The sequence below is a fragment of the Meriones unguiculatus genome, chromosome 2, assembly GCF_030254825.1.
Source record: "Meriones unguiculatus strain TT.TT164.6M chromosome 2, Bangor_MerUng_6.1, whole genome shotgun sequence".
Taxonomy (NCBI): domain Eukaryota; kingdom Metazoa; phylum Chordata; class Mammalia; order Rodentia; family Muridae; genus Meriones; species Meriones unguiculatus.
The window spans coordinates 125,112,505-125,130,392 of record NC_083350.1 but is presented as its reverse complement, the minus strand read 5'-3'; the positions used below and the strand labels follow the sequence as shown (position 1 = coordinate 125,130,392).

The 17,888-nt window shown below is 43.8% G+C and overlaps 1 protein-coding gene and 1 long non-coding RNA gene across 3 annotated transcripts in view; one reads left to right on the top strand and one right to left on the bottom strand.

Moving 5' to 3' along the window:
- The window catches only part of Ptprb (protein tyrosine phosphatase receptor type B), a 107,574-nt gene that overhangs the window by 71,843 nt on the left and 17,843 nt on the right, over window positions 1-17,888 (bottom strand). Inside the window, exons 1-2 of one of the 2 annotated variants that reach the window (XM_021656152.2) lie at window positions 9,338-9,871; window positions 8,691-8,964 (exon numbers count right to left, since the gene is read on the bottom strand). In XM_021656152.2, coding sequence (XP_021511827.1) covers window positions 8,691-8,964; window positions 9,338-9,391 — 328 coding nt within the window. In that variant the 5' untranslated portion in view covers window positions 9,392-9,871. Of the gene's footprint in view, window positions 1-8,690; window positions 8,965-9,337; window positions 9,872-17,888 lie in introns of those variants that run through there. The other variant, XM_021656151.2, reaches the window with a different exon arrangement.
- Window positions 8,872-17,375, top strand: LOC132652447 (uncharacterized). The gene is made up of 3 exons (XR_009590028.1): window positions 8,872-8,989; window positions 10,233-10,478; window positions 17,227-17,375. It is a non-coding gene; the product is annotated as an uncharacterized LOC132652447 (long non-coding RNA).

Here is a 17,888-nt window from a genome sequence, read left to right as displayed (position 1 = left end):
TCAGTTCCTTTCCCCACTAGTTTTACTACATTTACCTGAGGTCAGACCACTTTGTCCTAGATTACTTAAGACATGTTTAGGTGTTCTCCTTACTTCATGCCTTTCCTTCCCCGTTGCCAATCTATCCCATGAGCGTCTCTCCTATTGGCCATCTTTCTCCATCCTGAAGCTGCAAGAGCTTCATCAACATCCACTTCAAAGCAAAGCCCAAGCTGTTTCATAGGCACTCCAGGCTTCCCTGGCTCTGGGCATCAGCCCTCTTTTAAAATTTATCCATCTTTACTGTCTCACTCCATTCCGGGAGACCTCTGTGCACCCAAAGCCAAGTTCTGGTAGCTTTACAGAAGCTGGGCTGTCATATTTATTTAAAAGCAGGTGGGTAGCAAGCTCGACTTCATTGCAAGCTACATTTAACTTGGCATTTTGTATAATTTGGAATGGATATCAATGATTCAAACAAAATAACCAGGTTTTTTTTTCATGGCAATTAGGTGGGGTAGAGTATGATCCCAAATAATTCCTGCTACATGCTCTTGAAAATGAGAAGAAAAATGGCATAGGAAAGGAATTTCCCACAGTCTCCAGCACATTCAATGCATTTCTAGTAGAAAGAATTCCTTGGTTGTCATTGCTGTTATTGTCCAGTGGTTCTCAATCTGTGGGTCCTGACCCTTTGGGGGTTGAACAGTCCTTTCACAGGGGTCTCCTTAGACCACTGGAAAACACACTTGTTTATATTATGATTCATAACAGTAGCAAAGTTACAGTTATGAAGCAGTCACAAAAAATAATTTTACAGTTGGGGGTCACCACAACACGAGGAATGGTATTAAAGGGTTGCAGCATTAGGAAGGTTGAGAACCACTGCTATTAAGTCAGTTTTCTTTCTCACTTTAAGGTTGATGCAATCTATTAGGCTGATATGGAATACACAATACTACTGCTCCGATACATCAGATTGCTGGACATGAGATTTACATTAGACGTAGACAGGTACTACAAGGCACCTGTAAATCTCCAACAAGCTTGAAGGATGCTAGAGCGGTTTCGGCAATCATTTGCCAAGTCATTAACAATAGCGCAGACTGCCATGTTATTTTGCAGACCATCCTACCAAGCACTAAAGGTTCACCAAGCACTACAGGACCAGCAATCTGTGAATCTGAGACACACACAGGATGAATACACAGAATAAAGGTGAATTATCAAGGTGGCGAACTTTGACAACACAGACTTGGGTGCAAGTCTGGCCGTTCTCCCAAAAATGGCTACAGGCAAGGAGCTCTGTTCCTGTGGTCCTCAGTCTCTCATCTTAAACAGCACTAGCGATACGTATCTTTCAGAGCTGTGGTGAGAGGGAGTGTGGATGAAGCGCTAAGGCTGGCCCTGACACATGAAGACACTTTGTAGAGCCTGGTCGGTGTGAGTCTTGCTGCTAATCTTGTGCTCCACGCAAAGTGGCTTTCCCTTACTTGAAACGCTTGGAGTGAACATCTCTTAGATTTGGAGACTTTTCTTTCTTTCTTTCTTTCTTTCTTTCTTTCTTTCTTTCTTTCTTTCTTTCTTTCTTTCTTTTTCTCTCTCTCTCCTTTTTGTTTTGCTTTTGAAATATTTCCATACACATAATGAGATATCTTGAGGACCGAACCCAAGTTTAGACACTCACACGTTTCATTACATCTTAGGCCCAGAGCGTAAAGGTAATTTTGTATACTTAAAAAAAAATTATGCAGAAAGCAGAGTTCCACGATGTAGAATTTTCCACTTGTGACATCATGTCACTGCTCAAAAAGTTTCAGGTTTTGGAGGATTTCAGTTTTTTTTTTTTTTTTTTTTTGGAGGCTCGATCTATACAGTAACAAAGGAAATTTTCAATGCTAAAATTGAAAAGCAGGAAATAATAGCCAAGGAGGGTAGGCTTAAGATGTAAGCCTCCTGAAGGAGTCAAACTCCAGCAGATTTGAAAGGGCATGTAGGACTTGAGAACCAGAAGACAGCAGTTGAGAAGTCCGAAAGGAGTTTAGTGTAAAGCACTGAAGAGTTCACCTCTAGTGAACCAGAGAGAGGAACCTGTGAGTACTGAGAACAGCCCCTACAGCCTGCAGGGGCTGCGTTCTGTCCCCCATAGTTGTGCCCTAGTACTTCCTGTCCCCAATTCTTTGTCACCACCACCACAGTCTCCTCAGTGTTATCTAAAGCACTGCGTGGGTACAGCATAAAGAGGAGTTTCCCATGTGAGCTGTCATGTGATGAGTGTTCTACAACTGGACAGCTAAACCATGAGGATGTTTTGCTAGTGTTGAGTAAGATAACTATGTATCGTTGTTAGTTTTTTTTTTTTTAAATCATACATATAAAGACACAAACTGAAATATCTGTAAATCAAATGAGATTGCTATGATTTGGATTGTTCAAAATGATAAGCATGGGGGTCAAGGACATACGTGAAGCAAGGCGGGCCATAAACTGGTGTTTTATGAAAGGCAGGTAATAGGTACATGCTTTTTCATTGTACTATTCTTCTTATGTTCTTTTTTTTAATGCAATCTATTTACTTTATGTGTGTGAGTGCTTTGCTCACACCTATGTCTGTGCACTGTGTGTGTGTGTGTGTGTGCTTGATGCTGCAGAGGTCAAAGAGGGCACTATATCCTCTGGAGCTGGAGTGGTGGACAGCTGTGAGCCACTGTGTGGGTTCTGGGAATTGAACCCTGATCCTTTTCGAAAGAACAAGTGCTCTTAACTGCTGAGTTGTCTCTCTACATCACTGGTTCTCAACCTTCCCAATGCTGTGACCCTTTAATACAGTTCCTCGCGTTGTGGTGACCACAACCATAAAATTATTTTGCTGCTACTTCATAGCTGTAATTTTGCTACTGTTCTGAATCATGATGTGAATAGCTGATAGGCAGGACCTCTGATATAAGAACTTCCCAAAGAGGTTGCAACTCATAGGCTGAGATTCTAAACTCTCTTTTTTACTTTCTTATGTGTCTGATATGTTTGGTATTTTCTTCCGCATTGCAGGAAGAAAAACAACAACAAATTTCAAAACAAAAATTCCAGAAAGCCCGTTGTGTTCATTTTAGTTGCATGTTACATATTTATGTGCATAGCTGCACCTTAATTTACATATATTCATATATGCAATGGGCTTGGCTTCTCCTACAGGATAAGAAAGTTGCTAGTACCATCTTTTCTATGGGTACTCTAGAAAACTGCTATAGGGAAAAGGAAAGCAAAACAATTCTTTCTGTTCTTTCATTTTTTTTTCTCATTAGAAGTTGACTTGAAAGGTAATAAGACATCATATAGAATTCTGAAAGAACTAATATCAGTGTAAAAATAATATCAGTTCTGTAGAACAGTGGTAAGAACATTGGGATGGAGCCAGTACAGCAGGGACCAAGCTCCAGCTCTGTCATGCGTGAACTAGGTGGGTTTGTGAAAATTAGGTTAGTTCCTTGGAGGATGAACTTATCCAACCTGGAAGCAATGGTAGACATACTGCATAAAAAATGTGACCAATTATTCCAATTTGTCAATTGACAAATTATCTAATTTGCCCAATAAAATCTACTAACCCTATGAGGCAGGCATTATTATTTTATCATCCTCCTCACTATATAGGTTAGCAAAGAGCCCTGAGGCAAAGAGCAACTTTCTCCAAACATCCTGGCCAGTGAAGAGGAGGCTTGTGCCTTCAGAATTCATCTCTGGGCCATTATGCAAACTCTCCTTTCAAAGGCTCACTCCACAGGCTCCATGAGACAGAGTCAAAAGCTATACAGTGGAGAGGCTGAGGAGGGGGAACTGTCATGAGTCTAAGACCAGCCTGGGGGTGGATAAAGAGACCTGGCCTCAAAGACAAAGACAAAAACAAGAAAAACAAATAAGCAAACAAAACCCAAAAAGTAAAACAGTAACCACAAAACATATAGTCAACATAATAGATATATTATGCTTTCATGTACTAAATATGGAATGCTCTGTACCATAAAAGCACACACACAAAAAGATCCTTTCTTTCTGGCACTCACAATAAATAGTGCCAAGCCATTATAGATTTAACTGCACGTGAGAACGCATGGTCCCCAAATCTTACTGCTAATAAATGATGTAAAAGAAATGTCAGTGGATCCAAAGTTGCAGTGTGCTTTGATGCACTTTGACTCTCCAGCTCTATTATTTCTTCGCTCAAGTTCATCTCAAATAGCATAGAAACCAGGAACTGTTTTTTAAATCTCTGCAAATGTTTACTGATGATAGAAAGTTATAGATAGTTTTCAGAAATTATGGCTCATAATTAAAGTTAGAGTTAGCATGTGGGCTAAAGCTGCAATCCCAGTAACCCTAGAATAAGGCTGTATTTGAGACAGCAGGGGCCTTTAAAGAGGTGAATAAATTAAACTGGGGTCATTAGGTGGGACTCCGATCTAATATAACTAGTGTCCTTTCAAGAAGAGGAGAGGAGAAGAGAGGAGGGGAGAGAGAGCCGGGGAGGAGAAGGGGGGGGGAGAATGGAAGAAGAAGGGAGGGTAGAGGGAAAGAGAGAAGAGAAGGGGAGGAGAGGGGAGGGGAGGGGAGGAGAGGAGAAGAGGGACACCGTCAGGCATGGATGAACAGTGCTGTCACACCAAGAATTAGCTCAGTGGTAGAGTGCTTGCCTGGCAAGTGCAAGGCCCTGCCTGGGTTTGGTCCTCAGCTCCGGGGTGGGGGGTTGGGAGGGCAAGCCTAGGAAGACAAAAAAAATCTGTAGACCTTGGACTCCAAGCCAACATGTAGACATTTTGACCTTGGACTCAAGCCTCAAGGAGTGGGGGGAAATCAATTTTGTTTTTAGAGTACTCAGGTTTTGGTATGGCAGCCTCGGTCAATCCAGTACAACAAATAACATTTTGGAATGGAAATAACATCTGAGGCAGTAGCTTGATAATTAAAGTGCCTAAATGTTTTTCACCATGTTAAGTAATAAAATAATCATCCAAGGGTGGGGACTTCCGGACATTTTTTTCCCCTTGGAAGATTAATAAGTAGCTGAGAGTAGCAAAAAGTCTAGTGCCTATGAACATTCATTTCTCCAGGTAAAGTTCCCACCTCTATTTCACTAGGCTCAGGGAGATGAGATAATGTATCAGAAACTGAGCACCACCTCAGCCAACTCTTTAACATCGAAAGTGACAGGCCCTGTTCACAGGAAGAGCCTCAGCGTGACCTGCTAAGAATCTGACCCTGTTCAAGGCCTTCCTCCCGAAAACCCAAAACCTGAAGCCCCAGGCTAAACCTAAGAATAAATATCAGCCTTAGGCTACAGAGCAACATCTATCAGCCTTGGGCTATAGAGCAAAACCTAGGAGTGTGTAAGTGTGACATTAAATCCTCAAAGCTGTCTGGATTATCAGCAACATGGATTGCCATATAGGACCCCAAATAGGATCCTGGGACAGATAAGGGAGATGGATAAAAGCTAAGAACGTGTAAATCATGGTTAGACAGGTTCATGCAACAAACACAGTAACAGTGAGGAAATCTAAGGTACCTGTGTGCAATTGTTATAACTTTTCTGTAAATCTGAAACTGACCTAAAAGCATAGCTTTTTTTTTTTTTTTTTTTAACAGTGCCTCCCTATGAGACTCTGGCCTGGTACTCTATATGTAGACCAAGATTGCCTTAAACTCATAGAGATCCAACTGCCTCTGCTCCCCAAGTGCTGGGATTAAAGATGTGTCCTGTGAATTTTGCGTTTTTAACGCTGGTGAAATAAACTAGAATTTTCCTGACTGCCACAGAGGCCAAGCAGGGTCTAGTTTAAACAGTTACGTATCCCCAGAGGCTAGCTCTGCAAGCTCTGCTTTAGTTTCTGAGGTGACAGTCTTTGAAGCATGCCTACTTATTTAATATTTGGTGTGGCTATTATATTATTTCCTGGTAGATTCAGAAGTATACAACTTGACAGTCACAACCCTCTGATCACATTGCCAGTGAGTAGCCAGATAAACTTGAGAATAGCTCACTATCTTCTCTGTGGTTATGACAGCCTGGCACTCACGGGACGGGACAAAGTCCCCATTCAGGAAAGATGTGTAAAGCAGTCACCACTGTCAATAAAACCTCTCATGCCTGCCCAAGACTACAGGCACAGGAGGCATTTTTTTATTCTATAACTTTATAAACTCCTCATTCGCCCTCTGGCACTGTTCCCTCTGCTTTTCTTCACAGTGAACATTTCCTAAACTAAATCTGAATCCACATTTTCCAAATCTGATTTGAAATCTGGAATGGATGTTTACTATTGCTAAAAAACAATCCATCTGTCTATCTATCTATCTATCTATCTATCTATCTATCTATCTATCTATCTATCTATCTTTAAGTCCAGGTCTACATAAGACAAAATAATGAACTATTTGGATTGTTGGTGAAATCCATCACCAAAAATCACACCTGATCATGTAAGCAAGTCTGATGTTCATTCATGAATGAGTCTTACTTTTGTTCTGATTTATACTAGAACAATAAGATTGGTAAAAGGCAGTGGAGAAAGAACTCACATTTTGAATGACATCTTTTGTTTGTTTGAGTCAATATTATGCTAGTTGGTATTGCTTTAGTAAATAAAATATGAATTGTGGACCTCACCCCTCTGGCTTAGCAATCAAAATATTGAGGAATAATAGTTCTTATTTTTCTTAACAAAATGAAAACTTACACATGTCTTTAAACTCCGGAAAGCACTACATACAAATAAATTTATAGATAAACAACTAAAAATCCTTCCTAAAACAATATTTAAAAATCATAGTTCAGCGTTTTTTTTTTTAATTTAAATGAAATCCTATTTAAAGAGACAGAGAATTCTGATAAAGATTACGCGGTCATACAAACGGGCACGGGGAAATTGACCATCACGCAGAACGCAGACACCATCTGCAATTTTCATCGTCCACATTTACTCTGAAGCTCAGGAAACATTTGGTGAAAACTACCTCCTTAAGGAAAAACAGCGAGTCTGGGGGTGTCGCTCAGTTGTACAGTGCTTGCCTAGAATGAAGTAGGCCCTCGGTCCTGTCCGGAGCATGATAAAACAACGCAGGCAACATGATGTGGAGATTTCTCATGTTTCACCGCACGTCTCTGGACTTGAAGCATCTCCCGGCGTAGCAACCCAAAGCTTGCTTCACGCCACTAGCATGTTTAGTGAACCTTTGCTCGTGATCTTTTCTTCAAAAAACCAAATCCCTGGGTTAAGCAGCTATCTCCAAGTTCCTTAAAGCTTAAGTTTCCCCTCCCCCTCCCCCGAAAGCTTCTGAAAATGCAGCTACTTGGCTACTTTAAGATGTCTCTCTGCCCCACTAACTACACACTCCTGGTGGGAACTTTCCAGTGCCACCAGCAGGTCTTGAAGTTCTAGGTTCGACATTCCACAGCCACAGTAACGTGACTATTCACAGAACCGACCAACTGCTTCATCTCCTGGGGAAAACCCAGCTGCTTCAACTCCTGGGAAACCATCCAATTCTGTAGTCAATTTAAACCTCTGGTTCCATATAAATTTAAGCATATTCCTAACAAGTAGCTTGTCTTTTCAAATTAAGGTTCCTTATTAATTAAGTCCTCAGAAGTCACCTGTGTGTTCCATCTGTAGTAAGTCAAATGATATGAGTGGGCATCATGGCTTTAAAAAAAAACCATAAAAGGATTACTATTTCATTTCAGGGGCTCAGTGAGATTTCCTGACCCTGCTTGCAAATTGCCTTTACACAGGTGGTCTTCAACGAGCTATGGCCAAAGAAACCATCTTTGTTCTGGGAAAGAATCATAAAGTTAACTCATTTATCCACTTAGCTTTCAGAATTTTTCTCTTCGATTTGAACTTCCACTTGAAGGAACAGAGGTGGTAAAGACTAAGTAATGAAAGAATTTGCAGCACCCTCATGGGCTGAGACTCCACTGAGATAAATGCTTGTGACAGCTCCTGAAGGTGGGAAGAACTTGGGCCTGAAACAACCACTTCACAGATAAGAGAATGGGGCAGGGGTGGGGGCAAGAGAGACAGATTCTCATCATCCACACCTGGAAGAGGTCCCTGGGGAATCACCGACTCGAAGTTCAGCGTGCTCAAAGGATGTTCTCTACCACTAAATTAACTCAAGAAACACAGAATCTTTTTTTTTTTTCCTCCATGCTCATTTCAAGGACGCTTTCAGCTTTCCCTATGAATAGCACTCTTTCGTTCCTGAAGATTTTACGTCCTGGTTCATGTCCTATACCTACGACCAAGCATATCTACCCTTAACCATCACAGCTCCATTATTTATTGTCAAAGCATTTACTTAAAACGAGTCTGATGTTTGACAGTCTAATGTGATGGAAGCTCAAACCATATCAATTTAAATCATTCCCTCTGCAGCCCCTCTCCTCTGCACCACTCTGTCCGCTTCTAGGGGCTGTTTAATCAGCTGACATTCTCAGCACTAAGGGAGTCTCTTAAGAGTCAAGCAAGCTGCTCCGATTTCAGCCAACTAGAAATCCTGGTCCAATATCACGACAGGTATTTCTCTCTATATATAGTTTTCTTTCTTTTTTTTTCTCTTTTTTAATGCCCAGAGATCAAATGAAAGCTCCAGTATGAAAAGGCAAGGCTCAGTTTAGAGGGCTTGGCCACCCCGTTACACCTGTCACTCTTTACCTGTCTGTAAGACCAGAGTTCTCTCTTCTCCATCCAGAGAAACAATCCTGAAGTTATAGGTGGTCCCTGCTTGTAAATCCTTGGGGTCACATCCATAGGTGGTGTTGTCTCTCCGGAAGGGGTGGCACCACAAGGGCCCTGAGTTGTCACTGCTGTAGATGAGGCTAAAGTTACAGGCTGACCCAAACGTCCTCCACTGGATAGATGCTGCCGAGCTGGAGACCCTGGACTCCAACACGGTGAAGTTACACTTCGCTAGCTCTGCCACGCCAGTCTGCAAAAGAGTCAGAGAGCACAGAGTAAGTCCATGGTCTGCGCTGCCTAGGGATGTCCGCAGCGACCTCCCAGAGCCACCTGTCCTCAGCCCTGGAGCCCAGCATGAGCTTGTCCTCTCACCCTCCAGCCCACAGGGGAAGTGGATGGCAGACAACTTTCACCCTAGTTGCTCCACCTCCCCCAGGAGCAGCTGGAGACAGAAGGTTACTTTCTTGACAGCAGAGTTTCTGGAAAGGGTGGTTCTCCCACACAGGGGCAAGAGATTTCTGTTCCTTTTCTCCCGGAGGGAGGCTGGGAACAGGCTGGATTCGGGTCTCGGCGGGGGAGTGGAGCATCATCCCCCCACCCCAACCCCTGAGCTGCCGGCTCACCTGCAGAAGGTTGAGCGTGATCCCCAAGGCCAGCACGGCTCCATGGTTCAGCATCTCGCTGGGAGGACAGCCGGGCCACCTCGGGTACCACTTGTTGCGCGCTCAGCGCCCCCCGCGGGCGCAGCGCGCTCCCTTCGGGGCTGGAGTCGCGCAGGGGCCGCGGCAGCCGCTGCTTCTGCTGCCGCCCCGGACGGGCTGCGGACGCGACAGGCGGCGGGGGCCCGCGGCGCGCGGCCCTTCCCACGCTGCCATTCTGACCCGCGCTGCCTCGCCCCCAAGCCCCGTCCGGGACTTCCGCAATCAAAAGGCAATTTCCTTGTCTCCCGGCAAAGGAACAATGCTCCGGAGAGGGAGGGAGCCCCGAGGAGCCAACGCCTGAGGCTGCCAAGGGGGCCTGAGGCCAGCCAAGCTGGCCCCCTTCCTCCGCTGCCGCCACCCCAGCCAAGGGTCCCTTCTGGGGGCGCGGGGGAGGGGGGCTCCGCCTTCTCCTCCTTGGCTTTCACTTTTTCCTTCTCAGTGGTCCTCAGCCTTGTCCTCAAATCCTTAAATAGTGCTTGAGCCCTCTCACTTTTCAGCCCCCCCCTCCTCCCCACCCCAGCGCCCCCCTCCCTATCTTCCTTCCTATCTTTCTCATCTGCTTTCTCCAGGGCCTCTTTTTCCCAGGCTTAAACTTGACCGGAGCACATTTCCCTGGGTCGCCCACACTCTTTCCTGAAGCCTTTTATTGGAGGGCCTTAGCCCTTCTCACCTCAAAACACTCATTTGTCACAGGGCACATCCTCTTGACAGAGAGAAAAGACCCGCGAAGAGCCCGCCCATCATCAACAGCACCTCTATTTCTCCATCCACCTTTACCATTTCTCTTGCTCAGGTCCCTGTGCTCTCTAAATCTTAGGCAAATCCTGTGACCCGACAGCGAAATAATCATCACCAACGTGCTCATGCCCTAGACGGCAGCTCCACCGCTGATTACCCTCGTGATTCTCCAGCCCACAGAAGAAAGCAATGTTCAGCTTAGCTCAGCGGGAAACACTCCTGTAGCCGGGCTTCCCACACCTTTCAAAGTTGCCGTAGTGTTTTCTACGCCAGCTGCAAGCACGTTAGCAACTGTCCTATAACCTGAAGAAACGCGCGTCTAAAAGTAGGTCATGGGGGGGAGGGGAAGAAAAACAAAAAACCCTCCATCACCCAGAGCAAAAGTACTAAATGGGAATGATAGCAAAACGTCGCAGCCACTGTGATAGCTGTCAAGTCTTGAGGCGCTTAGCAGAAGACATGACCCCCCACTGAAATGACTAAGATAAGGCAATTCTGTTCCGATTCCATTTCTCTGTTTGCTTAAGATCGTTCTTAGCCCTCTCCTTACAAATGTCACGTCTGCTTTGGCAACACTGTTGAGATTTCCACTCCTTGCCTATGGTCCAGATGTATTAACCAAAATAATTGGCAAGTTATGTCTAAAATGGCTACTATGCTCTGGCAGGAACGAACATTTCAAGGTTCTCTGATCCTCCTCTAACTTTGATGCATCTTTGGGGTGTTTGTCTTTTAAAATGCCCTATCCCTGAGCTTGGGTGCCATGAAAATTGCTCTTGGTCTAGCCATTGATAAAGACTCAGAAGTCCTAACTGGCTTCATCAGGGTGGCTGCCAATAACTATCTCTCATGGATATTTACTCCACATTTCAGGTCATGAGAAGGAATAAGACATGCACCCCGCCTTCGTATATAATATGGCGCAGATAAACATGTCCCCCAATGCTCCAAGTCTGCTAGACTTAACTTGGGAAAAAAGTGACAATTACTTCAGTTATCTTAGAAAACATGCTCGCCACTATTTCTGCATGAAAAATGGAATTTGTTCCCTTTCAGAGACCCCCGGCTCTTAGAAGCAGCTACAGACGTGTGTAAAATCACCCCTGCAAGTCAGTGGGCACACACCAGGCACATGTATGCACTGGGCAAATCAGCATTTCCTCTTTCTTCGCAGGGGTTGGTTGTCTCGCTAGCACGTTCTCATTCTCTGCATTTTCGCCCTGCACCCTCCACAACCTGGCATGCCTTCCTGCCTTGTCCTCAGAGCCCACATCTCTCCTCCATTAGCTCTGCGCTTCGCTTTGTCACAAGCACCAGCCGCCCTGAGTCTTGGCAGTCTCTTCTCAGCGCTCTTCTTCATCTTTACCCTTTCTCCCCTTTCTGCACTTGGAAAGCAAGGCTACCTCAGTTGAAACAGAAGAACAATGTTCAAAAGGCTCCTCAGGGAGAGCTACTGTAAAATTACAAACGTGAAAAGCGACTTTGCAAACCTTATTTGAACCAGTGCTAGATTGTCCAGCAGCAGGTGCATCTAAATCATTTTATATTTTATTTTATTTTTGATTCTCTTTTTTAGATTTACTCATTGCATAGGTCCCACTTACTAATTCCTGATGTTTATGCTTTTCTTTGTCATTTTCTCTGGTACTTTGAATTTTTCTGATTGGTTTTCCAATTTGCAGGCTTTCCCCTTAATAGACTAGATATTCACTGACCTCTGGGAATCCTCGGTAGATCCTGTCTTTCAAGCTCTCTCTGTCATACACATACACACATTCACGAACATGCTGCATTCTTTTTTTACCAACTTTAGCATATCTAATAATCCTTCCTTATGACTTAGACGAATATACCTGAAGACATTTGAAAAGAAACAAACAGGACCGGGACAAAACATCTTCCCAAATCAGTGCTTAGATGCTTCCCAGTTAATAGGAACCTAACAAGAGTGCACCTAGCAACAGGAGTCTGGAAAATAAGAAGTTGTGCCTTTAAATCCATATTTACTCGTGAGCTATGGAAAATGAACATACATATATACATACATACATACATAATAACTGAGTTTAAATCATTTCTTAATCTCCTCAACATAGTTGAAGAATCATATCAGTAATTGATGGAAAAGGCCAATAGTTATAAACATTTCTTTCCCAAAGCTATCTGATTGCAGACTTTGAATTTATTAGTATTTTATCATTATCATCTTAAGGCTGACGACAGAGCTTCTAATACTTGGTGGTTCTAAGTAGCCCATAAAAATTAAAAGATAGTGAGACATTAGGGACAACTAAAGCCACTAGGGCTTATAGGTGCTGCAGAGGGAGCTAAGCAGTTAAAGGCACCTACTGCTTTTTAGAGGACCTGGGTTTAGCTCCCAGCACCCACGTGGTGAGTTATAACACCCTTAACTGCAGTTCCAGGAGATTGGAGGCACCAGGCATGCGTGTGGTACAGATGGCATAACTGCAAACAAAACACTCACACACATAAAAAATAAATAAAGTTTTAAAAAATGAGATTTCAGCTATGGTGTTAATAGGCAGATACGGCTACCGGTTCCAGGAAGCAAGGACACCGAAGTCTTCTTTTCCGTGGAGAGTTTACGAAGCAGTCCAAAGTATACGTATGTTAACTCGTTTCTTATTTGCTCCCTTTGTTTGAAATTCCACAACTGCCTTTGAGCTCATTGTCCCATAGCACACTCCTGCATTTGCTTTACAAGTCACTGCATTCCAGGAATGGGGATCAGTCATTCTGCACCCTGCCAGCGGGTAACCTTTTCTCCTTGTAGTCAGGAAGCCTTTCCCAGACTCCACAGGAAGGGTGTGGCTGCTTCTGACTAGACATCAATGACTGAACAGTTGTCTTTCAAAAAAAGGTGATAAAGAGTCATGCTGACGATCCTGCTTGAGTTAACAGTCATTACCTACCAACATGGATGTTGTTACATTATGAACATAAACACTGAGTTTTATGTCAGTCACCCCGGGCCAAGAACCACTGTTTGGGAATGGCGACTTTGTATAGTTTTCATATTTATTTGCTTATCCTGCAGAGAGTAATTTAAAGATGTAAGTACACAACTCTGTAAGAGGTATGTAAGGCAAGGTGTACAAGGTCCTGAACACAGGATCCTCCATCCCCATGGGGCCGGGGGCATGTCACCCTCCCAGCACAGGATGCTTTCCTTGTCACCTTCCTGGAAAGCCCCTGACCTCAGGCATTTGCCTATTTTATAGAGAGTTCATGAAGGAGGGCTGGTTAAATCACTGGCCCTTGGTCATAAGCTCAACCTTCATGCCCTTCCCCCTCCACGAGACCCCTTCTAAGCCACTCACCGATGCCCCCAGAATCCTCACCCGCATTAAGTGTTTATCACTAGGGCTTCTAAAAACCACTTTATTCATACAAGCCCGAATGTGGTTGAAAAACCACTATGTGTTGCTTTTATCCATTTGCAGCTGTTTCAGGGATCTAAGTCAAATATTTTTTACAACATATATTTTATTATTCTAGTGGTATAAGAAATGACAAGGATTATAGGACCCCTTAACCAGGAGCAGTGGATATTAAAATCCAAAGAACAGATGTCCCTCTGGACTTTAAGCCCAGCGAGGCCATCTGTGGTCCACTGGTCACTCCTTTACACATGCTTCTGTCATTGGGTGATAATGGCTGGGGTAGAGTTGGGATGGACGTTTGCACACCCCAAAAATGTCGGTTGCCTCATAACAGAGTTAGCTGTGTGGTACACATACTTTGGTTTGAGCTCCAGTACACATAATTTGGTTTGAGCATAGCACAAGGTCCCCTCACCTTTCCTCATCTCAGAGTGAGGCCATTCCCTAGGGAAACTCAGACCCAGCAAGTGATGCCCACTGCTTCTATGCCATTGGGAACATATTGCTTTCCCTCCTCTGCTTACTAGTTTTCCATCCACAAAACAAAGGCACAGCACATGGTGGTAGGCACACTCAGAACACTACCGTTGTCTCCTATCCCCAGTAACTTTTTCTAAGCATTCCACCACCAGTGTGTATGTTCACATGAGAATGTGCCTGCTGGGTGGTGCGCGTAGCATCATTTGATGGCTCCATAGGAAGGAGCTGAGCTACTGTAAGCCAGACTGAGCAGGGGGTGAGTCAGAGAGCTCTGTGGAAGAGGAAGTGAAGCAGAATTGGGAAAACTAATCCAAACCTCTCACAAGCAACCGAAAGGCCACAGTCCCCACCCAGTGCCTTCTTTACCTGACTCTGCATCATTGTCTATCTCCTGCTTCCCTCTTCTCTTCAGGTGCAGGCTCTCATTCAGCAAATATGACCAGGCACCTGCTCAGTGCCAGGCTTGGGCTTATTTATGTTGGAAGACTCCTCCTCAAAGTCAGACATCATAAGGAAAAAGTGTCTTTTATGCTTTTCACTCGTCTGTTTAATTCAGAGCAACAACATGTGGCGATGATTCAAACATTTGTGTATTTAAGTACTGTCTGCACCTTTGGTCCTTTGAAAGAAATTATTTTAGGTAGAGTTTTGTTTTCTCATTTTGCACAGGGTTCAGAATACAACAGAATCTCAGTAAATATTTTATAAGTGGGTCTTTGTAGCTGCTTAGTAAATGCTGTTATGTGAATTAATTCTCAAACAACATGTTGTAAGTACAGTCCTGACTGGGAAAGAGAGGAGTGGAAAGAGAGAGAGCAGGGGAGAAAGAGAATAAAACAGGAAGAGATTGATTTTTGAGAGAAAGAAGGAAAAGTGGAAAGAGATAAGAATGGGAGCAAAAAAAAAACTGAAAGAAAAGGAAGGAAGAGGAGGAGGAATGTGACAAGGAAGGAAAGGAGGGGGAATGGGAGAGATAAGGAGAAGGGGGAGAGGAGGAAGACGAGGAAGAGACACACTCCTGTAGGACGGTGTGGTACCAGTGATTATCTGAGAACTTGCTAGAAATTCATATTATGGGGCCCTACCATCGACCCAAGGAATCAGTGCTGTAGGGGGTGAAGGAAAGAATTTGTTTTAACAAATCCTCTGTTGCTATTCGGCGACGAAGAGCTAATAAAACTCCAATGCCAGACTTGTCTCCTCATACACCTCCAACCAAAAATCTCATTGTTAGGCAAGTTAGTGTTAAATCGTCTTCCTTAATTTCTCTCAAATTTCACCAATCTCTCTGCTTCCAAGGGGTGACATGGACTATTTAGCGGGTCTTGAACAATTTTGGAATTTGTAAATTGGCTACCTTTACCATATAAATCGTGCACGTCTCGACTTTTATAACGTCTCATGAAAAATTAAGTGTGGATGCTCCAGGAAGAAGAGCTGGAAACACGGCCTATGGTAACACCAGATGTTAGGCATGAGACAGGCCTGATGCCATTCCTTCTAGGAAGAATTTTTTTCCTAGTACTAGGTATTAAATGCAGGAACCTGCCATGACTGAAAAGTGCTCTGCCTCCGATCTATATTCTAACCCTGTATGTATGTTTATTTATTTATTTTTTTCTGCCAGAGGCTTGCTAAGTTGCTCTCGCTGCCCTTAACTTGCTGTGTAGCTCAGGAAGGTCTTATATTTATATCCTGCTGTGCTGGCTTCAGAAGATGGGCTTATTGGCCCGCTCACCAGGTCTGCTAGAAGGGTGTGTGTGTGTGTGTGTGTGTGTGTGTGTGTGTGTGTGTAGTACCTTCCATCTCTCCTTAGAGCCTCTCTTACACATTCCCTTCCAACCTCATGCCTTCTACCTTTTTAAAAAAAATGACCACAGAATGCAATCAGTGCTGGTGGCGGAGCCATCTATAGGAGGGTCAAGTACAACCAAACTATCCGTGTACACGTCCGCCAGAGAAAAAGGACTCTCTTTTCTACCAACAGCCATCAATTGCCAACAGATTCTCAACTATGTGTGGGGCTTAGTGAGCCCCTCCCCCACCCATGCTGGGATTTGGATGGCCTTCATCTTGTGCTGCTCTTGTACAGGCAACCATGACTACTTGAAATATATTTTGTGTGTTATTCAAATCTCATGCAATATCTTTACTTATTTAGAGACAGGACACTGTGTAAATGGACCTGGCCTTGATCTGTTTGTGTAGCTGAGGATGACTTTGAACTCCTGATCTTGCTGCCTGCACCTTCTGAGTCTAGTATGACACACATGCGCGACCGTGCCAAGTTCATGTGGTATTTAGGATGTAAACACCCTCATTCATGCTCAGCAAATGCTCTATCAATGACACCATGGCAATTCTTAAAAGAAGGTGTCGCAACCAGGTAGATGGGTTAGCTAAAACCAAGCACAAGATATCAGGTCCCTTTCTAAGTTTTCCCTTGTATTGCCTCAGTAGAAAATTGTGTTGAAAGCTAATGCACGTTTAACCTGCGACAAGTGTCATGCACCTAAAAAAGAGAAGCACTAAACTAGAAGAAAGCATAATTTTGATGAGCAGTTATTTGTAAAATCCTCACGGCCATCTTGTTCTGTATTTAGAGATACAGTTTAAAGTACTTAAAGAAACCTTCCAAGATAAACTTCTAGATCTCACGTCTCCAAGAAATAACAAAAACGTTTGGAGGGCAGTTTGAGGGGCTGAGAGAGAAGGCATGAACTACACGCACAGTGCGATTCCCAGCCAAGGGCCAGACATGTTAGGACCTGTGAGTGTTAATAGTGACATAATATTCTGCCGGGAGTGCTAAGATGGCATCACGGTAACTGAGCGCTCAGCGATACTAACGAAATGCATGGACTAATGCAGACTCCACGCATGAATAGCTTTCCGAGGACATCCAGTGACAATAAATTCACACTGCATTCTATCTTGTATCCAAAGGAAGCTGTTCAGTAGAACTACACCAGAGACTTTTAATGCCTACCCAGACTGCTGGCCCTGCCATGGGAGGGGGAGGGAGGGCATCTAAATCCTGGAAGGGAGGAGTGGGAGAGAATTATCAGGAGGCTCCACCACCAAACAAACACATCTTTAAGGCTTCTTGGTGTTTATTTTCCACACCAGTTTCTAATACTTTTTCTTTTCCTCTTCCTTTTCTTCTTCTTCTTTTTTTTTAAAAATCAGGGAGAAAATCTTTGTGTAGTTTTATTTAGCATGGTAGCCATTGATAGTCATATGATCTACAAGCACTGGGACTCTAAGGGAATTGCTTCCTCAAGCTCTCGGAAACTCACCAACACCATAGCTGCGACTTCACCAATGCCATAGCTGCCACCACCCAACACAAGAGATGAATCGGCTCGAAGGTGAGTGAAATTAGGGTAGAAAAGCTTCCCACAGGACTGTCAGTGTTTGCTGTTAGTGTGTGCCATCAGTGGGCACATGGCTCCTAGGTGGTATGGCTTTAGGAGCTAGACAGTGATAGGCATAAAAAATCTATTCACCCAGTCCTTGACAGTAGATAAATGAAACATGGCATAAGATTTGCTTTTGCAGAACAGTGAAATGGGGCTGGAGCGATGGCTCATCAACTAAGAGTACCTGTTTTTCTTGCAGAAGACTTGAAGGTTCTGCCCCTAGAACCCCTTTGATGGTCCACAACCATTGACAACTCTAGTTCTAGGAGATCTGATGCCCTCTTCTGGCCTCGGTACTAGGCATGCATGAGGTGCACATAGGCACAGGCAAGCAAAACACTCAGCCATATAAAACAAATGTAAAACAATTTTTAAAGCCAAACAAACAAATAAACAAGCCTTTAGCTTTTTTAGAGACTTAAGGTTGGA